Source organism: Ostrea edulis, chromosome 4, assembly GCF_947568905.1.
Source record: "Ostrea edulis chromosome 4, xbOstEdul1.1, whole genome shotgun sequence".
NCBI classification, from domain to species: domain Eukaryota; kingdom Metazoa; phylum Mollusca; class Bivalvia; order Ostreida; family Ostreidae; genus Ostrea; species Ostrea edulis.
The window spans coordinates 30,663,860-30,688,457 of record NC_079167.1 but is presented as its reverse complement, the minus strand read 5'-3'; the positions used below and the strand labels follow the sequence as shown (position 1 = coordinate 30,688,457).

Genomic DNA, 24,598 nt, shown 5'->3' with positions numbered 1-24,598 from the left:
ACGGGCGTGTAAAAACAGGAGATTATTTAAAACATTCAATGTACGTACCAATATGTCACGCAAATCTAGGAATTTAATATATTGCATGGGTTGTACTTCCTGCGGAGAAAATTACATAGAACAGACTGGAACCAAACTAGCTGACAGTGTGGAAGTCCACAAACAACAAATACAGGACCCATCCATCAGGATCACACCCCCTGCAGTGAACATTTCTATTCATACGCCAAGGGAAACCTTTCAATATTTCCGTTTTGTAAAGTTTCACAAAATAACGAACACTTACGTAGAAGAGGACTATTTTGTAAAGTTATTCAAATCGAAATTGAATATAAATTATCACAACTCAGATGTTATATTTCAAGTCAATGCTTTATTTTGGCACTTTATTAACTTTAAATTGCAATAATGATGTCTTAACTACAATGTCATAACAAGTACATTGTACTCTGTGTATTAGTATTTTAAATTGTTACACTCTGAAGAGCCGAACTACACGGCAAAAGCTCAAAGTGTAATTAATTAAATGTGTATTTAGTCATCATTGGACATACTTTTCCTACTCAATACCTATTACCATGGACTTTAACTGCAGTTTTATATATTGGAAAATGCATACAATTTTTAGCTAGCAGAAAAAACAGCAATGAAAATATTAAATTAACCGTCATACAATCTCACCTTCATTATCTTAATATTATGTCCAAGACATTCTGACTTAAAACTGTACATAGATTTCTCCTATATTAACCACATCTGCAGGCAAAATTTTGGAGACATCGCATTACAAAAAGTGTTAATAGACTTCCAGCTGGATTGTAATTCAAAACAAAAGCTCACTGGGTAATCTAATTTTATTTACACATCATTTACAGCCTATCTCAATATTTTGCATAATGTACATGTAAAAATTAAAACAAAAACCATCCTTTTAAAATTAAAATCTTGAAAAATTACAAAAACTGGATCAAGAATGATGTACTGACATTGAAATTATATAATATACGGACATTGAAATTATATATTTACTGACATTGAATTTATATAATGCACAAAACAACAACAAAAGAACATTTTGTGTGAGCCTTCCTCCAGCAGTGGTACAAACCTGGTAACTACTGCCATTGCACATCTCCCACAAATTTCAATCACAGGCACAGAACTCACCCTGTCCTCTGACCATCACTACATTTCCATGCCTCATGTATTCAATTTACTTCTGATACTTATGTTGCATATACTCAAAACCCCCTAAAATAATGTCAGACTCATTTTCCACATAAAAATTAAAATTAAAAAATGTTTACCAAAAGATTAAAATTCATAATTTACACATCGTACAAAATGCCCTGACATTCGACGTCGCAGAGAACAAATGCCACACTCTCAATGTTTCTCCCTCAGCTCTTCAATCTATGTCCCAGATGTTGTGGACAACAAATAATGATGACTCACTTCCAAGTAACTTCCAGTTATAACTTATACTCGCCACTCAGAGTATCCAGCTTCTGCAGGAGAATCTGAGCTCCCCGAAATGTCATTTTCTTCAGTGAACTTCTGATCCCACACATCTGACTAATCACCGAGTCTGTTACATCGGGATGATCCAATTCTAACAAACTGTAACATTTCCATTTTGAGCTCATGAATATGCATGATGAAAATAGAGAACTAAATATGTCCTACATTGATTTTACTCCTTGTAAATGCATATGTTTGTTGTTTTTGTTTTTAAACATAGAAATACGAGGTAGAAACTTACAATAACAGGGTGAAACAGCCTCTGTTACAAGCTGCCCAGGACTTCAGGGCCCCTTCTTTGATTGTTTGTAACAACACCTGAGAGAACAGAACTGAAAAAGAGTAGGCGAGTATGCTGTACATTATTGAAAATGGTCAGCTGGTAATCTCCGACTCATTAAAATGTACTGAACCAAGGTTCGAAATGACCTCATGTCCGTATAAGTCTGAGACTAGTAAAATTCATGTCGGACTAGTAAACTATGGCACTAGTCAGTACGGACTGGAGAAAATCTGGATATCAATCTTAAATTGGTTAAAATTTTAGCATATTTGTCCGAGTCTCTTTTGTCTGAGTCTGTTAGATGTTTGAATTCATGGTTGATTATCTGCATGGTTAAGTGTTTGTGTGACAGTGACATGCTAATCTTCCAAAACACAAGGACGGTTATAAAAGGTTACTGTATGCTTATGAAGATCGGGAAAGAAAGATAAAGTATGGTTGTCTTTATCTACTGTAGGTGTTAGAAACTGAATTGTTTGCATCTGTGAAGTGTTTGGTTTGATTAAATACTAATAAATAAAATGAATCTATGGGATCATTTTATATGACAAACTGGACGGCGGACTCCTGAAATGCTTTGTGGACTAGTGAACATCAATAGCGTCTAGTCCGTATGGACTAGTGCTTCAAACATTTAATTTCGAACCCTGTGAATGGTAAATTTAAAAACATTTATTACGGGGTTTTGTTGTTGTTTTTTTTTTTACCAAATACTGGTAGTTTAAAACTTAATTTTCAATATTTTCCAGAGCAAACCTCCTAATTTTTTTTACTATGCATATTGACTGGTCTAGTCATGTGACCTACCCGACTGCCGTGCCTGTATCCGATCCCTGTCCTTCTGTATCAAATGTTTGAGGGTCAGGTGACCTGCTGGATGTTCCACAATGTGCTGGTTTTCTAAGCTGCCTACTAGGAACGGTTCTGCCGCAATTTCAGCCACGGCTTTCATAGCATCACTAGGGTCACCTGTAAGGAGTCACTTTTCTAAACTCTGCTGGGTATACGTCAAGTTTACGCTGCCACAATGCAGATAAGAAGTAAACATAAACTGACAAATTTAATCATATTTTAGGCTCGATGATCATGGAAAATTTCAGACATGGAATTCTTTAGAACAGTATCTTCAAAATATTGGATTAATGTCTGTTCTGTTTTATTTGATCAAATAACAAGATAATCCCCAATGGGAATCTTTGGGTCAGAAAAAGTTTCATTTAATCCACCCCCCTCATTTTTTTGGTTTGGATCTGCCTCTGTAGCAATGGATCTAGGATGTATGTTTAAAACTCTGCAGTCTGGTACTCAATGTAGCCAGAAAGTATTGGATGTATATATGCAGAAAGTCTAATAACTAAAAAATGATTAGAAACTGCATTTATGTTTAACAGGTCCAGTCCAAAGACTATTTCTACCTACAGTACGTAGCTACTTATAGCTACCTAAGTATTTTAACCTTTCAAATTTGCATCAATAACTGCATCCAGTTCCATTTTCTAGGAGCATATAAGATCAAAGCTACGCGATAAGAAGTCTAGAATGTCTTACAAATCTGTATTAATTTTAAAGTTTACCGTCATGCTTTTTACATTAAAGGTTTTTGGGGCAATTTTTTATGCATTTGCTCTACGTTCTCCACCCGCGTAAAGTATTCAAATTTACACTCAAAATTTTGCCATGCACATGATACATAAAACGACTGTGCCAATTTGTAAGCTGGAAATTTTTTATCCGGCACAGCTCAGGTTTTTTCTTTTGTTATTATAGCTGATGTTTCCGTGCATGAAGCATGCAGAGATTTCCTCGCCTCCTTTCTGTACAGTCATACTGTCTTGTTACAGTTGTTTACTCTGCCCACAATGTAAGTATTCTATTTTTTTCTCATTATAAACATTTTTTAATGTTCCTTATTATTCCTGCTGTGGAATTTCCTTTTTATTTCTTCTAAAATGAGTGAAGTATTACAGTTTATTTCGCAGGAATTCAGGGTGGCTTGTTATTTTATTTCTTTCGCATATGTTCGCTAAATATTTGCAAACCTATCTTTCTATATAATTGAAGTTATATGTATGCTTATCCCTTTTGTCAAATTTATTGCAAATTAGATACGTTTCAGATTTTCTTAACTTTAATATTTCTGTGCATTGTACATATTTACTTTTTCTTTATATATTTATTGTAGCTTTTCACCAGTCCACAGTCTGTCAGTCAGTCAGTCAGTCAGTCAAGCAATCATATGGGGCGCCAAATTAACATAAACTCAAATAATTGAAGATATCTTCAATTATTTGAAGATATCATCAATTCATTTGATGCACGCAACAATTTAATTAAAGATCTCTTCAAATAATTAATGATATCTTCAATTCTGAATTATTGCACACATTAATTGAATTGATGAGAGCATTAATTCTTCAGCTGATTTGATGCGCGCTTTAATTGAATTAATGATCTCTTCAAATGAATTAATGATATCAACAATTGAATTGATGCGCACTACAATTCAATTGAAGAGAGCAATAATTGATATAATGTGCGCATTAAATCAATTGATGAGATCAATAATTGAATTGATGCGTGCATTAATTCATTTGATGCGAGCAACAATTGAATTGATGCGCGCATTAATTCATTTGATGAGAGCAATAATTGATTTAATGTGCACATTAATTCAATTATTGCTCTCTTCAATTGAATTAATGATATCTTTTTTTATTTGAAGAGAGCAATAATTCTTTTAGAGAGAGCTATGTAATTAAAGATATCTTCAATTCAACATATCCACAATTGAATTAATGATATCTTTAATTGAATTGTTGCTCTCTTTAAAAGAATTGGTGCGCGCATTAATTCCTTATACAAAAGCATTGTAAATGATTTAAAGATATCTTCAATTGAATTAAAGAGATCATCAAATTATTTATACCGAGCTCTAAATTAATTATTGCGAGCAATATTTCTACTAAATTGATGCTCTCATCAAATGAATTGAAGAGAGCAATAATTGAATTAATGCGTGCATCAAATCTATTATTGCTCTCATTAATTCAATTGATGCGCGCATTAACTCAATTGATGAGAGCAATAATTGAATTGAAGCGCGCATTAATTCATTTGATGAGAGCAATAATTGATTTAATGCGCGCATTAATTCATTTTAAGAGAGCAATAATTGAATTGACGATATCTTCAAATAATTGAAGATATCTTCAATTATTTGAGTTTATGTTAATTTGGCGCTCCATACAATCATGCATATATACAAACATTCAATCAATGAACAAAGACGTAAAACTGGTTAACTAGCTGTTATGTTATGGAGACAGCATAACGACTGACCTGTTTAAAAGATGCGCCTTAATTATTATTTATTTATATTTTCAAAAACAAGTAAAAGTAGGTAGAAGTAGCTACTTCAAGTAGGTTTAATTACCAAGGTAACTATTAATAACTACGTAGGTAGAAATAGTCTTTGGACTGGACCTGTTTAATTAATATTATTTTCAAAAAACTGCCTGCCTACATCATATTCAAATATCCAATGAAGGAAGATTTCTTTAAATTCAAACAAATTACACTCGTCTCATTTTGAACTCAAGTACACATAAACCAGACTTATAAATTATAATACATTTACTACTATCTCATCTTTCCAGGGCCTCACTGCCGAATCACGAGTTTTCTGAGGGCAAGATCTGAATACATGAAAAATGTTCTGCATCTTTTATATCACTGCACCACCTGATACCATAATGTATCAAATAATCACCTAACAGCGTATGTATATTGGAAATGATATTAAAAACTGACAAAAGTTCATGAATAACAGAGATGCACTCTAAAGTGTAGACTTTCCTCCTATGTAAGAAAAAAAAAAAGTAAAACGCCTATGATATGTCTGGTGACCACTCCACTTGACTGAGCTTTCTACGTATATCATTAAACTACTGCGTGTAAGATCGTGCGACTTCCTGATTACCTCCCCTGCATATAAGGACACTTACCGATTGCATGGTTGAGAATTGACAAGACCAGCAGTAATGAACCGTTCTCCAGAACAAGGTCGCGAGCATGGTCCACGATGTACTGTAGTAAGGGTGGGGACACCATGGTTAACAATTCCTTGTATCGCACGGTCGAGTCCTTCTTACTGTAGGGAATAAGGAAAGTCATTTTCACAAAATACACAACATTTCCACAGTAATGATACAAACACACAACATCCTCTTGATATAGTATGTATTCATAATCATTGTTGACAAAGTCATTTTCAATACAGTTATGATTAAAAGATGTGTGTGTGTATAAAATTTATCATATCATTAATAAAGGTCCATGCACTTTATTGTATTTTGTGTTACATGTTGATTTGTTGCAATGTTTATTTTTTATATTCTTGTTTATCCCTCAATCTCCAGTGTGAAAAGTTTTTTTAAAATCTGGTTCAGTAAAATACATTGGCTTGACTTTTACTTGTCATTTTTACACGCACTGACAAAATGGCGTCCGATAACGGTCAGACTGTTGTTAGCTTTGAACCTAACAAAAACAATAATGAACTTGATCAGTTTAAACTACAGAGCCAACAGGCATCTTACTGTTTGAAGTTTTGGAAACGTTTTGCTTTTCAAATTGTGACTGTGAATCTTTGTAATTATGTTTTTCTTCAAAGAAGTTTCCAAGTTATTATTGGTTTCTTCTACAGAATGTATTGTATTGAATTGTGGCATAAGTATCGCAACACGTATTGTATCCTAAAAGGGGTGTATCGTTTCAGCCCTATTCATTTGTTATAATTATCAAACATGTATATAGATCAATAATCATGCACTGAGAAACAAATCCATGTAATTCTCCACTTTGAATAGGTACATTGTAATTTTCCACTTTGAATGCGAGCATTACCTGTGGGGGTTGTTGTCGCCCTCCTTCAGGACTCGGACAATGTCTGGCTGGAAGAAATGGGGGTCCCTGGGGCACAGGATATACTGGAAAACCTTCCTACCATGTTGGTTCTGAGCAATTTCATTCAAGGACTTTAACATTTCCTGTAAATTCAGATAATGGTTACATTTCCAATGGTTTTGCCTTAGATATCTTCACATATTGTAATGATAGCCCTTTCCTAATGTGAACAATAAGCATATAGATCTTGATAAATATAATATGACTATTTTCAAAATGGCAGGAATTCTGACAGAAATGAAAGTAAAATGTAAAGAATGATTTTCATTTTTTAAAAATATATGAGGGTATGAACTGCAATGCTTCATGCCAGCATATGCTAACAAGCTTCATTAAAGGACAACACATGTTTCTAAACCTTTTCAGCAAACTTAACTCTTTTTATGCCTAAAACTACTTTAAATTTGTTTTAAATGAAATATTTTGCGTAGTTTTCGAGTTTGAAAGCGATGAAATTCAAATCTTGCGATATGCATATTTTTTTTTGCTAGTTTACGCGCCATTATGTGTGACGTCATATGCGGCCTCGGGTTTGAAAACAGATTAGATTTAATTGACAAAAAACCAATTATCACGTTAAAGGCTTGTAAATAATAATGCATTAAGATATTTTGTGCCGTGCTCAGTCAGGTGTACTAGTTGTCGGTAGAAAGGATTTAGACTGAGTATTTTTCAATTTTTCGAAGGAAGGTACGAGAAAAAAGACATGGATAATTTTTTTGTTGGAGCAAGAACTTTACCTTAAAAAACACACACAGTCACCTTTTCAAACACCGCTTGGACAGAGACCCTGATAAACTGCGAGAAAATGGATATATCGAAGCTATAAGCACTGGTAGGCCTATAGCATACATTCTGTTTTGCTCTTCAAATTCAATACACACTCAGATCAACTGACCTTCACCTTGTAACAACATATGTAACTTCTACCAACTGGTAGATTTACAAAAAAAAATAAAAAAATTAAAAATTAAAAGATACAAAATAATTGAACTTTTAATTATACAAATAATAGAATATTGTATTTCCTAACTTTGAATTGAATTATAAAATTATTTCCTTATTGAACTCGTAGCATCTTGAGTGCGTCAGTAGGCTATAACACCGTGCTCCCACTTCGTACTTCCTAAAGACGTACAGATCACAATTCAAAAATAGTAATAAGATTGCTTTATCAAAATAAAATAATGTGATCACCACTTTAAAGTTGAATATTTTTATTGATTTGTGTGTGTGTGTTGTCTTTTTCTTTCTTTCCAAAATGCACGCGTGACAATAGCTTGGCATAGGGCCTAGTTGTCAACAATTTAACGTATCATAATTTGTCTAATCCAAAAATAAATAATGATTGCACTGTTTATATTAGAAAAACAGCGCCAATTACAGATGTATAAAGGAATAACATCACCAAACAGTTTGTAGACAGCAATCCATATAAACATTATTTACTCACAATATTGCCGATTTCATACACGCTTTACTCGCTATATTTGGGTATTTATATCGTTGTATGTGTGCACTGGTGGCGAACACATAAAACTAGGACAATTTGTCAACATCGATTTAAATGTTGCCCATGGTAAATAAATTAGGCCCCTAGAAGTTGAGTTTTTAATAATATCTCGCAGTACTTTTACAATCCGAAGGGCGCATGTGATGTCCCTGTATCACGTGACTACCTACCTAATTAACTTGACTTTTTGAAATCAGGGCTTAGATTTAAGTATGTATTGTGGTTATTTATCGCAAAATTTCGGTAAACGAACTATTAGAATTAATTACTATAAGCATAAAGAAGACGAAATGCATGTAATGTTGTATACTTTGAAAACATGAGATGTGTCCTTTAAGTATGCTGGTATAAAGCATCGAGGTTCATGCCCTCATGTATTTTCAAAAATGAAATATATTTCTTGATTAAACACATTTTTAATTTTTTTTCACTATTCCTAATGCACCATTGCCTTCTAATACATTCTCTCTCCCTTTTTGACTACACAGCCACTTCATAATTTGTTCAGAACATCTAATGGTTCCTATAATAAATATGCCAATGGTTACTGTTCAATAATTAATTTTATAATAAATTTTAGCTATACTTTTAAATCACAATTAAATGTGAATTTTCTACTGTTACGACAAAATCTAAGTTGTATAACAGAAGCCAACAGAAACCAGAAAACATTTTTGTTAATTCTCCAGCACACAACTGCATTTTGAAAAATCGGTAAACAGAAAACTAAATTTGGGAAAATTACTGAATGACATACCTTGAATAAGATAAAATAACTGAAAACCAGAGACATTTGTTGAAATATTGAATCACAGTTTAAAAGATGAGATGGCCTAATCCTGTAGATTAAGTAGAGGATGTATTTAAAATTTTCATTTGAGTAGTCTGAAATATACATTATATATTGAGAATCAACAACTTTTGCGAGTACATTTTTGTATCTGAAAAAAAAAAAAGGTTGCAAAATGTGGGGATACGAAGCATAGAAAATAATAGAGGTCCGCTCTGTGACAGAATGTTGCTACATACCTCCAGTATAATGTTAGAGGTCCGCTCTGTGACAGAATGTTGCTACATACCTCCAGTGTAATGTTACAGGTCCGTTATGGGACAGAATGTTGCTACATACCTCCAGTGTAATGTTAGAGGTCCGTTATGGGACAGAATGTTGCTACATACCTCCAGTATGATCTTCCCCACAAGTTTCGTGTCGTCCACCACATCAAACATAGCAATCAGGACCAGGTACCCATACTCATCCTTACAGATCTTAGTCACGTGTGTCTTGAAGGTCTTCATGATAACTTTTCTGTCCTGAACAATAAATGGTCAACTTTAAAACCAAAATTGCCAGAACTTTATATTTCTGTAAATGAAAAGTTATTCTGTAAACCTTGTTATTTACAAATAGTTTGCTTTACATCAATCAGGGCAAGTAGGACCAGACATCCATAGTCATCTTTACAGATCTTACAGCCATTGTCGACAAAATTCAGAGATATATACAGTACACAACACCAGTTTTATGCGTGTTCCACGCAACACGCTGGAAAAAAATTTGTCCAAAACACGATGGACCTTTAAAATTGTCGGCACCTTTGAAGTCTTATTTTTCTGAGTGAGCTAGATTTTAAATCCACGGAGGATCTCCGTGGATGTCACCTGTACTTCCATCTGATAAAATAAAGAGAGAAATAATAAGCGAAATGTTATTAGTGGGTGAAAATCAAAAGGTATAAAATGGTGACTTGGATATATTTATATCATTTAATGATACCTTATTGTAAATTTATAATACTAATTTGATTTTAAAAAATGTACCTTCACTGTCTATCTTTAAAGAATTATCATACTGATTTGATAACTTACTAAAATTGTTTACATGTTTGAGTTTGCTATTCGAAACAATTCATCTTAATTATCCTTCACTTATGTCGTTTGTTACATGTATGTATTAATTGTTTGAAGCAAATAAATTGTTTTTTAAAAAACCCTCGAAATAAAGTTGACAGCATCACTAAATGGATTTCAGCTTCCTCTAAGTTGAAAACTGAACATGTTTGTAAAATTAATCGGGATTATTTCCTGTATCTAGATATCGATATATGTATCCGTATGCAGACTTCCACGCAGACGTTCACACCTTTTTTATGAAATGCCCAAATTTTCGACATCCTGTGCACAAACACCTGTGTTATTTCAACCACTTGTCGGTACATTGTTTCACAGCACATGCAGCACAAGTTCACCAAATAAGATGAGGATCATTTGACTTTGAAAATGAACAAACGACTATCACATGGTATAAATTGCCAGTAATTTCAATTTGATAAATAGCATGAATTATAGCAGCTCAAAGAAATGTGGACTATGAAATGACAAATAAAAGCATTGGTTTATTTGTATGACTATTAAGATTGACATTTAGTGCACAAGTCTTATCATGTATAGTTTCTATGGTACAGTTGACAACGATTGAAATAAGAATGCGGACGACTTTTCATTTATTCAGTGACTCACTAACTTATCCGTCTTCTGAATGAAAATTGTAAAACAAACGTATTAATTTTTTGTCAGTTATAACACCAAAACAGGGGTAAAATTCATCTTCGCTAGCCATGGATTTTGGGATCATTGTGTGGACTGAATAAATTTTACTAGTGAAGATGGAAAAAATGAAAAAGAAAAAAAAATATGCCTCGATTGTCCGCTTACATAAACATGTATTATGGTAGTAAACAAAAAAAGTATGTATCTTTGTTTTGGGGGTTTCTGAAAGACTGCGTATCATGAGATTTTAAGGAATCGTGAGATTTTAGGAGTGTGCCAGTAAGGCGGCAGATAAACTCATGAAACTGTTGTAGTGAAACTGGGAGTGTTGCAAATAAACTGAAAGAGTTGCAGTGAAACTGAGTGTTGCAGTGTAAGTGTTGCAGTGAAACTGCGAGTGTTGTGGTGTGAGCATTCTAGTGAAAGTGTTGTCGTGAAACTGTGAGTGTTGTGGTGTGAGTGTTGTGGTATGAGAGTTGCAGTGTGAGTGTTGCAGTGTGAGTGTTGCTGTGAAACTGTGTTTACATGTCTGTAGTATTATAACTGCAGTAAACACCTACCTTACTAGTCCCATACCACAGGCAATACATGGCTGACCTCGCACCATCCCTAGTGTGGATCATGTGAACAAGATGTTCTCTCAAGGACTCGATCATATCCTAAATCATAAATATGGTATCATATTCTATAAAAACAAATACTATTACAAGATCATGATGTCTTTAGCAATCAGAAATGTTAGAAAACTTACAGATCTCATTTTATCTCTTGCATGAGCAAAAAATTCGTAGAAGATCTTGTGCACCATTGAATGCCCCAATATTGTTCTGGAACAGAAAAAGACAATTCAACAATGTCCTCAGAAATTTTGTACTGTTAATTTCTTCATCATGTAGAACACCAGAATGTTCCGAGAAACATGTGACTGTTAATTTCCTGCTAGGGTCTCACTGATCACTGTATATATCAAATGAATGGTGGGAACATACACATGATGAATATCAAAGTCACAACTACATCCAAAAATTTCAAAGTTCTAGAGTATCCGAGGATATTTTATCCCAAATAATATGTATACTTTCTAATAAATGATGAAATTATTTAAAAAAAAAAAAAAAAAGTTCTAGAGTGTCAAAAAGACAAGCATACAGATGATGAACAAAGAAAGTGGCCCTTAAATGTCATTTTGCTTTGCAGACAACAAAACACCCCCTCCTCCTCCCCACAATTAACGTCTTGCACTGTGTAAGATACTTGTACCACCGTCTATTGAACTCTATTCTCTATACACCTACTTGTCAATCAATGGTAGCAGGGCCTCCTTCATGTTGCTGAGAATCATCTCCTTCTTGTCTGGCTGTACCAGTAACAACTGGTCTAAGGACCGGGTGTCTGGCGTCTGGAAACATCAAACAGCATCAATTACTGCTCGTCTTCAATGCACTATTTTCCTATTATCATACTGTTTTAAAATATCTTTTCAAACTTGCATTTAATTTGTATAAATTCGGTATTTATGCAAACAGTTATATTTATTTTACTTTGGCCTATTCTTAGATACCTCAGTTTAATATCATTTTATGTTTAATTTTTTAAAAAGTATTTCTTGTTTTATTCCTTTACGTGTAAAGTGTTTTAGGATACTTGTGTTGATTAGATAAAGCACTATATAACTAATAATGATTCAAATACCTTTGCTAAAATCAGTAGAAAATTATTTAATGTGCATAAATAGAATAGGCAGTTGTGGCGTCAGCCTTATGTGCTGATAGGCATGAAGAGGATAAGTAAGTAATAAATAGAATATTAAATATCTATAAATGTTGCCATAGAGTCATCTAGACAAACATATTGCCTTACACAGTGACAAATTTAAAAATCTTTAGAGTCTGTCTGCAATATCAGCATTAAATTTAAAAATAAACACTACAAGCAGAACACTGTACTTTCCACGAATATTGAATTTAAAAATAAACACTACAAGCAGAAAACTTTACGTTCTACAAACATTATATCTAAAATAAACACTACATGTAGAAAGATTTACGTTCCACGAATTTTCCTTTACAAGCTCACTTTAACATGCTAAAGTCCTTTACAAGCTCACTGTAACACGCTAAAGGTCATTATTTTCCTAACACAATTCATAATCACTTGGCATAAAAGTTGATAGTTTCTCTGCAAATTAACACAGGGAGTCGGGGATGATAACAATCACACATAAAAAAAATTAAAAAAACAAAAAGGATGATATAAATTTTCATTTCTACCATATGTGTACTTATTTTAGTAAGGATTTATGTTTTTAACACCTTTGACATAGAAGCAAGTGCACTTAATTATAGTTGTGTTAGAATGTGAAAATTGCTATCTATCCAGTACCATATTTAGAAGAAGTGCTAAGTCATGATTACATCAAATAGTGCATCAGCTCTAATTACGACAAATGTTAAATACTATAAAACAAGTGTACAGCATCCAGAAATCAGATTTTACATTCATACATATTATGTACATACCAGTCAAGAGGAATTACACAAAATACCTTAAAAAATGTAAAACTAGGTCCGTAAAATTCCTCCAGAAGAGACAGCCTCTGACCGGCATTAGCGTAATCATTATAGGCCAACTCCACCACTTCACAGGCTTCCTGCAATAAACAGGTATCAAACCATACAAGTTCTGAAAGCAATCTAAATCATAGACAGGTCTGACCTTTCCTAGCCTGACCTAAACCTGTCCTTACAGGACAAACATCCCCAGCCTAGCTTATTCTTCCTTCTGTTGTAAAACCTGTCCTAATGACACAAATACCCCCAGCCTTAGGGCTGCCACGGGTACCCGATATAAACTGCGGGTCATGTTGTTCGTGTCGGGTTCGGTTTCATTTTTCCATATTTCGGCTCAGGTCTGGTTTTTCCGATAGAATCATTATTAGAAATCCGTTTAAACAAAATGGCGTCAAAATCCTCAAATGTGGCTGTATTTTGATCAACTGTTAAATGATGACATTGTGGTCAATACAATGACAATATGTAAGATATGTCAGACACATTTAAAATACACCACAGTATCAACATCGTCATTGACAAAACATTGCAAGCTGGAATGGAAACAAGTAGAAGTGGCAATGCTGTTTCTAGTACCATGGATGTCGTGTCTAAACCACAGTCCACGTTTGCGAGTAATCATTGTAACAAAATACAATAAAAGTTTTTGATTTTAATTGGATATAAAATTTATAAAATAGCTATATAGACCTGAACCGAAATACCCAAACTTAAAAATACTGAACCGACCCAACCCGAAATTTTCTGGAACCGTGACAGCTCTACCCAGCCTAGCTTATTCTTGTCATGGTAGAATATTTTTTTAATGTGTTGAGGAATGCAAGAAAGTCAAATGAGCCTAAATATGCACAGTACAGTTAAACACACTTAAAACGAACACATTTATAACGAACACACTTATAATGAACTCATGCTTATTGAAAAGTGATATTTATTCCCCATATGAAAGGAAAATAACAAAAATTTGACTTAATACAAGATTTCTACACGTAACCATGTCCCCACCACCGCAAAAAACCCACAAAAGTCTCATAACTCCTGTATAGTTTGTTGAATTGAAATGGCAGCGCAATATAATCAATTACATATGGTGACTAACAATCCTGCAAAATTTGAACAAAATCTGTACAGTGGACTCTGAGGAGTTGCATCCACAGAGTATTCCTGTGGTATAGCATGTACAAATTCAACAAAGTCCCATAACTCCTGTAAAATTTGTTGCATTAAAATGGCGGCGCAATATGATCAACTACATATAGTGACTAACAATCAGGGAAAAAAATGAACAAAATCTGGTGAGCGGTTTTGGAGGAGTTGCATCCACAAAGTGAAGAGGGATGGAAGGACAGACACCAGTATTTATATGTCCCCTTCCGTGTTGCAGTTACTGTTAATCAAAAACAAAACCCAACTCACAGTATGTCTGACTAGCTTCCTGATACTGCCATGAAAACTTTTAATAACTCCATTCTTCATTGGTTTTGAGCTAAAAATATCGACAGGAAAAGCATTGTAGAGAAAAGGATTGAGCAGCACATTATAAAGCTATAAATGTGAAATATCGACAGATTAAAAATCTTTCACAACATATGCTGGAATGTCATTCAATAAAGATGAAGTTTTACATTCAATCTTAAATTTAGTATTCTGCATTTGAAGTCTAAAAATCTACTCACCCATATATGAGAAATTTCTTCACCAAAAACTTCGCATACTTTGATTTGGACATTAAAACTATTTGATCTAAGAAGAGAAAATAAAAATGAATCTATCTTAATTGCCAAGTTTTACTAATTTACCATCAATCTTATATCTAACTGGACTATGATGTATACATGTATGTTAATTGCCCAGTAACTTTGGAGTAATTTTATACATTGACTCAAATTCTTTCTCTGGCTTATACATTACACACATACCCCTGTATTATACTCCTACGCAGTTGACTGATATAAATCTATCTTAATATCAACAAGAATATCATGATGCTCCCTGAATAGGACTGAAACGATTCACCGAAATACCTATACCTATTGAATATAAATGTTCAATTCACTGCCTCGATCTTCGGTTCGATAAATTTTCAAAAATTGGATTTGGTAAAAGGCATCTCGCACAACCTGTACTTACATGTATTATCATTACATGCACAAGGGAGAAAATGGCATTCGATAATGATCAGATTATTGGGTGACATATAATCAATACTTGTTCGAGAAAATTTTTTCCTTATATATGTATAACGAATATGTTTTGAGTGACCTTGATCTTTCCAAAATGATCTTGAGTGACCTTTGTCTGAAAGCCATTTATTTGCCTGTTACTTATTTGAGTGATATCTAATCAGTATCTGTTCAAAAACTGTTAAAATAAGACACTTTCCTTATATAAGGTATATGTTCTGAGTGACACTGACCCTTCCAAAATGACCTTAGTCCAAAACTCCCTATTCCAAGGAATGTTTGTGATGAATTAGAAGATATGATCTCAGACGGACAGGAGGATGACTATGTGCTCCACAAAAAATAAAGCACCATTAAACATAAAAATCAAATCATCAACACAATATCCCCTCACAATATTCATATTAATTTGATCATCAAACATCAAATCAGTGTTCTCCATATTAGAGCCTTACACTGTAAAATAAATGTACTAGTGGACACCTACCTTTACACTGTCTATAGTGGACACCTACCTTTACACTGTCTATAAGATAAATGTACTAGTGGACACCTACCTTTACAATGTCTATAAGATAAATGTACTAGTGGACACCTACCTTTACACTGTCTATAAGATAAATGTACTAGTGGATGCCTACCTTTACACTGTCTATAAGATAAATGTACTAGTGGATGCCTGCCTTAACACTGTCTATAAGATAAATGTACTAGTGGATGCCTACCTTTACACTGTCTATAAGATAAATGTACAAGTGGACACCTACCTTTACACTGTCTATAAGATAAATGTACTAGTGGACACCTACCTTTACACTGTCTATAAGATAAATGTACTAGTGGACACCTACCTTTACACTGTCTATAAGATAAATGTACTAGTGGATGCCTACCTTAACACTGTCTATAAGATAAATGTACTAGTGGATGCCTACCTTAACACTGTCTATAAGATAAATGTACTAGTGGATGCCTACCTTTACACTGTCTATAAGATAAATGTACTAGTGGATGCCTACCTTAACACTGTCTATAAGATAAATGTACTAGTGGACACCTACCTTTACACTGTCTATAAGATAAATGTACTAGTGGATGCCTACCTTAACACTGTCTATAAGATAAATGTACTAGTGGACACCTACCTTTACACTGTCTATAAGATAAATGTACTAGTGGACACCTACCTTTACACTGTCTATAAGATAAATGTACGAGTGGACGCCTATCTTTACACTGTCTATAAGATAAATGTACTAGTGGACACCTACTTTTACACTGTCTATGAAATAAATGTACGAGTAGACGCCTACCTTTAATCTCCTGATACACCACATCTCGCTGTGTTGGGGATCCGTACTGTATCAAACATTGCAGGACCCGGGCTGTGTCATGGGCAAAGGCAAACTGAGACAATAGAAACACACAGATTCAATAATCTACTTAACAAAAACAACGGAAACACACAGATTCAATAATCTACTCACAAAAACAACGGAAACACACAGATTCAATAATCTACTTAACAAAGACAATGGAAGCACACAGATTCAATAATCTACTCACAAAAACAACGGAAACACAAAGATTAAATAATCTAATTAACAAAAACAACAGAAACACACAGATTAAATAATCTACTCAACAACAAGATGTGTTTGTGAAACACAAATGCCCCCGATAATGGCCAATTCCGAAGATGGCCAAGGTCACAAGGACAAATATCTTGGTACCAGTAGAAAGATCTTGTCACAAGAAATGCTCATGTACAATATGAAAGCTCTAATATTTACCATTTAGAAGTTATGACCAATGTAAAAAAATAAATAAAAGTAGGTCAAATGTCAAGGTCAAAAGGTTTAGTACCAACGGAAAGGTCTTGTCACAAGGAACACTCATGTGAAATATCAAAACTCTATCACGTACTGTTCAAAAGTTATTAGCAAGGTTAAAGTTTTCAAAAAGTAGGTCAAACTCCAAGGTCAAGGGGTCAAAAACGTTGGTACCACCGGAAAGGTCTTGCCACAAGAAATACTCATGTGAAATATCAAAGCTCTATCCCTTACTGTTCAAACGTCATTATGCAAGGATAAAGTTTCAGACAGAATGACAGACAGGACAAAAACAATATCCCCGCCCCCCCGATCTTGGGGGCATAAAAACAACGAAAACAAACAGATTCAACAAGAGGTACTGTGAGCAATGTTCACTAAGAATACCCCCTGCTTACCCCAATCTCCCCAAGGGTGTTGGTAATAGGTATAAACTACCTCTTTTCTGAGTGTAAAAAACAAATGGCATGACAAACCGAACCATATTGCTACTTCGATATCCAGTGTGCATGACCTTTGGATCCCAAAATCGATAGGGAACATCTTCATCCCATGGGTAGTCCATATGTATGATATGGTGACTGTAGGTGGAAAGGATAATGCTTTAGAGCCCAGAAACCATATTGTTACTTCGATGTCCAGTGCGCATGACCTTTGACCCCAAAATTGATAGGGAACATCTTCATCCCATGGGTAGTCCATATGTATGATATGGTGACTGTAGGTCGAAAGGATAACGCTTTAGAGCCCGGAAACCATATTGCTACTTCGATGTCCAGTGTGCTTGACCTTTGACCTTTTGACCCCAAAATCGATAGGGAACATCTTCATCCCATGGGTAGTCCATATATATGATATGGTGACGGTAGGTGGAAAGGATAATGCTTTAGAGCCCGGAAACCATTGCGTCTACAGACGGACGGACAACCCGATTCCAGTATACCCCCCCCCCCCACAACTTGTTGTGGGGGGGGGGGGGGGTATAATAATCTACTTTAAAACAAAAACAACGGAAACACACAGATTCAATAATCTACTTAACAAAAACAATGGAAACACACAGATTAAATAATTTACTCCACAAAAACAACGGAAACAAACAGATTAAATAATTTACTCCACAAAAACAACGGAAACACAGATTGTCATACAATTCTTTTGATATACATGTATGGCCTAGATATGCTTCAGTACTAATTTGAAAACGTCAAAAATTGAAATTCCTGCGATCTATAGAGGCTGCCATGATGTGTAACTCTTTTGTATTCAAGACCACAAAAATCAATAATTTTGACATCACACCATCTGTTCCGGTTTTGATGAGATTCTAAGATCATCCACAGGTGCTTGGGTTCAGCCCCCCCCCCCTTCCGAATAAGTACATGAGTTGATTTAATTAGATTTTTCTTGAAAATATTCCTAATGCATGTCAACAACGTCTTGCATACCCATTAAGTCCAAAAAAAAAAGTCCTTTAAAAAATAAAATACCCTCACCGGTTATTATAACCAGTGGCCTAGGGTATTTTTTAAAAAGGGGCTTATTTTGGACTTTATGGGTATGCAAGACATTGTTGACATGCATTAGAAATATTTTCAACAAACAATTAATTAAATCAACTCATGTAGCTTATTCGGAAGGGGGGGGGGGGGGGGGGGGGGGGGGAGCTGAACCCAAACACCTGCGAGATCATCAAATATGTGCATGTGGTAGATCTTATGAATAAATACGTTGATGCCTTCTTGGCAAGCAATTAATTACACTAATGCGAAGGGGAGATGTGAAAAAAGGTTATTTTTTTAAATTCCCGATTTAACCAAGTCATTTGAAAAAAAAAGACTACATAAACTGTGGATCCATTATTTGCGTAATGACAAGTTGAGGTTCGAGACAGTATACTATGAAGATCTGCGACTTGACTGAACGTCTTCTTTTCTTCTTGCAAAAGAACAGGCTCAAATCTATACGGCTCCAAAATTAACTGTTCGTGACTTGTCATGTTTACAGTGCTGCTGATGAAATAAACCCTGGCATAGACGGTGTGACGTCATAAATTAAACTTCAATGGCCACTCTCTTAGCAGCGGGTAATTTAAAATACATGATAGATTAATATTGATTTAATTGTTAAGCAAGGATTTTTGTAGTTAAAGACTGTCAATTACGATATCAGTAAGTGATACTTTAAATAATTTACTCCACAAAAACAACAGAAACACACACATTCAATAATCTACTTAACAAAAACAACAGAAACACACATATTCAATAATCTACTTAACAAAAATAACAGAAACACACATATTCAATTTTAAATATACTTAACAAAAACAACGGAAACACAAAGATTAAATAATTTACTAAAAAAAAACAAAACAACAACCCACCCACCCCAAAACCAATGAGATAAACAGAACAAACAACCTGACTTTACCTCTTTCATATTGCCTTTCACCATTTCCAGCAATTCATCACACATGGCAATCCTCTTGTTTTCTGGAACATCTTGTCTGAATATGAAGTAAGTGTTTAGTTTACATGATTTTTTTAATACTTCTGTAGAAGAACACCTGTATCCAATAAAAACCAATCAAACAGTACAACAGAACAAACCTCCGAAGATCTTCCCAGATTTTCTTTGACCTTTGAATAGCTTCAAAATTATTCTTTAGCATTTTCCTAACTTTCTTCCTTTCTTTAAATGGCAATTCTTTTAATTTTGTCTTTTTGGATTCTGAAATGATAAAGTATAATAAGATAACCTCTATAATTATTTATGAATAATAATAAAATATAGATGTACGTAACACAGAAGTGTACCCTTCATGGTTGTGTCTCTGATGTCAAATTGTAACTTTGAAAAAAAATGACCATGTCAAGCATGAGGTTCTGTTGGGGTATAAACTGAATGCAGATTTGGTTGATTGAATTACCTTTATTGGGTCGAGATTTGGTTGATTGAATTACCTTTATTGGGTCGAGATTTGGTTGATTGAATTACCTTTATTGTGTCGAGATTTGGTTGATTGAATTACCTTTATTGGGTCGAGATTTGATTGATTGAATTACCTTTATTGGGTCGATATTTGGTTGATTGAATTACCTTTATTGGGTCGAGATTTGGTTGATTGAATTACCTCTATTGGGTCGAGATTTGGTTGATTGAATTACCTTTATTGGGTTGAGATTTGATTGATTGAATTACCTTTATTGGGTCGAGATTTGGTTGATTGAATTACCTTTATTGGATCGGTAAAGAGGTTAGTTGCAGGGTAAAATGTTGTTGACACTCCGAAAGACAAACAAACCAAAATCTTTGGTTAACAGAATTCACATATATATTTCTTATTTAGAAGAATATTGGATGAATGCAATTAAAATATTGGTTGCATTGAAGTTCTTTCAAAATCCATTCTATTTCAAAACAAGAAATGTTTGTAAAACACATTTGCCCCCTGTGGTGCAAAATTTAAAAGGTTTATATACATGTATCATTTAAATGATAGCAGTTTCAAAACAATCCAAAATATTAAGCAGACAATATCTTCCTATGTCTAGAGTGGATTGACCCTTGACCTTGATCATGTAACCTAAACACCAATAGAGGTCATCTACTCCTTAGGATGTATAAGTGTACCAAGTTTGATGTCTGTCAAGCAAAGGTTTCTCAAGATATTGAGCAGACAGTATATTCCTATGTCTTGTTATACCCTTAACATCTGATCATGTAACCTCAAAATCAATAGGGATCATCTACTCCTCATGAGGCACCAGTGTGCCAAGTTTGATGTCTGTCAAGGAAAGGGTTCTCAATATATTGAGCAGATAATAATAATAACAAGAGGTACTGTGAGCAATGTTCACTAAGAATACCCCCCGCTTACCCCAATCTCCCAAAGGGTGTTATTAATAGGCATAAATGACCTCTTTCCTGAGTGTAAAAATATAGTATGCCTTTGTAGAAGAAAATGGAAGATATAGTCCGAACAGAAATCCATGGTATAAACCTATAATTTTGACCTTGAGATCAAAGGTCAAGGTCATAAAGAGGTCATGAATGTACATGACACATAGTCTCATGGTGATACACCCATGTCTTATGGTATGACTGTCAAAACCATATAATCAATTTTGACTTTGAGGTCAAAGTTCAAGGTCATATAGAGGTCATGAAGGTACCTGACACATCGTCTCATGGTGATACACTCATGTGTCAAATATAGTATGCCTATGTCAAAGAACAAAGAAGTTATGGCCCTGACACGAATCCATTGTAAAAACCTTTAATTTTGACCTTGAGGTCAAGGTCATATGGAGGTCATGAAGGTACATGACACATCGCCTCATGGTGATACACTCATGTGTCAAATATGGTATGCCTATGTCAAAGAACAAGGAAGTTATGGCCCTGACACGAATCCATTGTAAAAACCTTTAATTTTGACCTTGAGGTCAAGGTCATATGGAGGTCATGAAGGTACATGACACATCGTCTCATGGTGATACACTCATGTGTCAAATATGGTATGCCTATGTCAAAGAACAAAGAAGTTATGACCTGGACACGAATCCATTGTAAAAAACCTTTAATTTTGACCTTAAGGTCAAGGTCAAATAGAGGTCATCAAGGTACATGACACATCGTCTCATGGTGATCCACCTGTGTGCCAAATATGGTAAGCCTATGTCAAAGAACAAAGAAGTTATGGCCCGGACACGAATCTGGAGACAGACAGACGGACAGACAGAGTGATTCCTATATACCCCCCACAACTTTGTTCAGGGGGTATAATAATTGGTTTTTATATAGTGCTTTTCCAGCGTATGCTGTTACAATACATTATTACCCCGGCAGACCTTATATCAATCTAGAACTTTCTCAGCCTCCTAGGAAGCAATGCTGCATACAGTGCAAGCTACCGTTATAGGCGCTAGACGGCTAGAGCACTAACATTCTAAGTATTTCTAACAATATCTTTCACTGTCTATAGCCAGGTACCCCTTTTACACTTGGGTGCCCCAATGAAGTGAAGAAATTCGTGTAAAGTGCCTTTCCCAAGGACAAAACGTCAGCCCTGCCATGACCAGGATTCCAACCCATGGCCTTTCGGTCAAGAGTCTGACAGCCTAACCACTAGGCCACCGACAACAGTATATTCCCTCTGTAACGAGGCTCTACAATATTGTTAACATTAAACTGTAAACACTACCTGATCTCTCCTCTTTCTGGGATTCATCAAGTCTTTTTTTCTTCAGCCCTAGAGTTGTGCGACTTTCATTCAGCTGTTTCTTTGTTTTCAGAGTCTTCAGTTTCCCAGCCGCATTACTTGCTGCTCTTTTTATTTTTACCTAATAAAATTTAAATTTCAGATATTTTTACATAAATATTAAAATGTACAGAGTAGAGATCTATGTATATCCAGCACACACAAAAAATAAATCATTGATGTGTTATCATAGGCCACACATCTTTGTGTCATCTGATCAGCAAAAGACTCATAGACCACATTACTAAACTTCAAGCAGTTAAAGTATCCTGTGTAAACTTTAAATTCTAAATATGCTGGTCATATTTTCCTATGAAAACCATTCAAACCCCACTATGGCCCCAGCATGAACCCAAGGACTAAAGTGTGAACAGACAAGAACCTACCATACATTTACAGTTGAACTTTGATATCTTGAATATCATGGATACGTTGAAGTGAGTTGGAAGTCCCAACTATATTTTAACCTCAATATCTTAATCCTTCCAATAATTCATAATTTTCATTAAGAATACCTTGATAGATTTTCTCCTTTCCAGTGGCTGTGGTTTTTCCTCTGGTACGTTTGCTACTGCTGGAATGTTTTCTACAGATTTGTCAGATTCCACTCCCTCAGCCACTTCTCTAATTACCTCTGGTCGGTTTTGAATCATGACCTTACTGCTTTTCTTCCTGTTGAACGACCTTTCTGCACCATCTGGTTGTCCTCTGGCTTTCTGTACTGCCTTTTCCCACGTCATGTCATGTCGACCTCTGGGATTTCGAAACGTTGTCATCATGGACATATCCGATACTGGTGCGATGGCACTTATTTGGCTCAGTGTATCCGGGGTGTCTGTAACGTCCAGTGAGGACAGGTCTGTATCACTATACATAGACTTCTTTTTCTTCATCATGTGTCTTTTCTCCATCACTTCTGTCGCATCTTGCTCTACATTTTTCTTTCGTTTCCTTGGTGACTGAACCTCAAATGAGTCATCATTGTCTGTGTTAGGCGGGGCTACAATCTTGTTCTGTTGTTTATGATAAAGACTGTCTCCCTCAGGGTTACCCCTAATGCCGGTGTGTTTTCTACTCTTACTTCGGGGTGGACGCCTTCTTGTTCGAGTTGGTTCTTCCTCAAATGACGAATCTTCCATTTTGTATTTCATAGGTCTATCAAAATATAAATTGTGCTTAAACTAGAGATCTTGTCAGCTAGTAGTTCGTACAATAGGCATTGTTTCACAGAAGTTAATTTCACTAAATCACCTGATTAGGTTACGTCGCGTCATAGCACAGGAGTCGGCAGCTTTATCTGTACAAGTCTACAATGTAACCAACAACCACTGAGCTTCGCGAGCGTAGCGACTCTACGCTCGCGAAGCTCAGTAGTTGTTGTTTACATTGCAGACCTGTACAGATAAAACTGCCGACTCCTGTGTTCATTGACATGAAATTCGGAAATGAAATTGACAACTTTAATGAAATTGACAACTTTAATTAAACAAACGCTTGTGGTTAGAACTTTAAAATTTCGAACAAAATATTGTAAGAGATAGGACCTAAAACCCCAAAACGTACTCATTTTTCATTAACAAGTGGACCATAACGTTACGGACAGAATCATGCAAACCTTTTCAGCTTTGTTGCATGTGTTCCCTCGTGTCGCGTGTTTTGAATCTGTTATCGTAAATCAGTCGCAAGTTGTCGAAATTTATACCTTAAGTAAAATCAAACAATTTTTTCGAAATTATATAAAATATTAACCTTCTTAAAATTTTCGGTCGGATACAGAGTTCAAAATGAATTTAAAAATTTCGCGACAACTACCCACCGCCAAGTTTTTTTTAAACAAAGCGTACACTTTAAATTCGTATTTGCAATTTGTTTTTACCTTAATTGAAATGATGTTCTTAAAACTATTATATTATAG

The 24,598-nt window shown here is 34.8% G+C and overlaps 1 protein-coding gene across 2 annotated transcripts; it reads right to left on the bottom strand.

Annotated features, from left to right (window-relative positions):
- Positions 1-836: 836 nt before the first annotated feature.
- LOC125671484 (pumilio homolog 3-like) lies at positions 837-24,512 on the bottom strand. Of its 2 annotated transcripts, none has more exons than XM_048907245.2 (18): positions 24,247-24,512; positions 23,199-23,838; positions 22,627-22,765; positions 20,030-20,150; positions 19,851-19,926; positions 16,899-16,992; positions 15,079-15,145; positions 14,819-14,888; positions 13,378-13,482; positions 12,128-12,231; positions 11,584-11,659; positions 11,393-11,491; positions 9,462-9,596; positions 6,710-6,852; positions 5,809-5,954; positions 2,612-2,773; positions 1,763-1,853; positions 837-1,620 (listed from the first exon to the last, which is right to left on the bottom strand). In XM_048907245.2, the coding sequence occupies exons 1-18, from the start codon at positions 24,270-24,272 to the stop codon at positions 1,473-1,475; spliced, it is 2,442 nt and encodes an 813-aa protein (XP_048763202.2). In that variant the 5' UTR covers positions 24,273-24,512; the 3' UTR covers positions 837-1,472. The 2 variants fall into 2 exon arrangements, with proteins under 2 accessions (XP_048763202.2, XP_048763203.2); XM_048907246.2 differs by having other exon boundaries at positions 24,299-24,453.
- Between the last annotated feature and the right edge of the window lie 86 nt (positions 24,513-24,598).

Excerpts from the sequence above, each read along its gene's own strand:
- LOC125671484 (XM_048907245.2), bottom strand. The coding sequence starts at position 24,272 with ATGGTCCACTTGTTAATGAAAAATGA. Across the intron at positions 23,839-24,246 it reads CACTTGTTAATGAAAAATGA|ACCTATGAAATACAAAATGG; the intron begins GTACGTTTTGGG and ends ATATTTTGATAG. Across the intron at positions 13,483-14,818 it reads GGAAGCTAGTCAGACATACT|GAAGCCTGTGAAGTGGTGGA; the intron begins GTGAGTTGGGTT and ends TGTTTATTGCAG.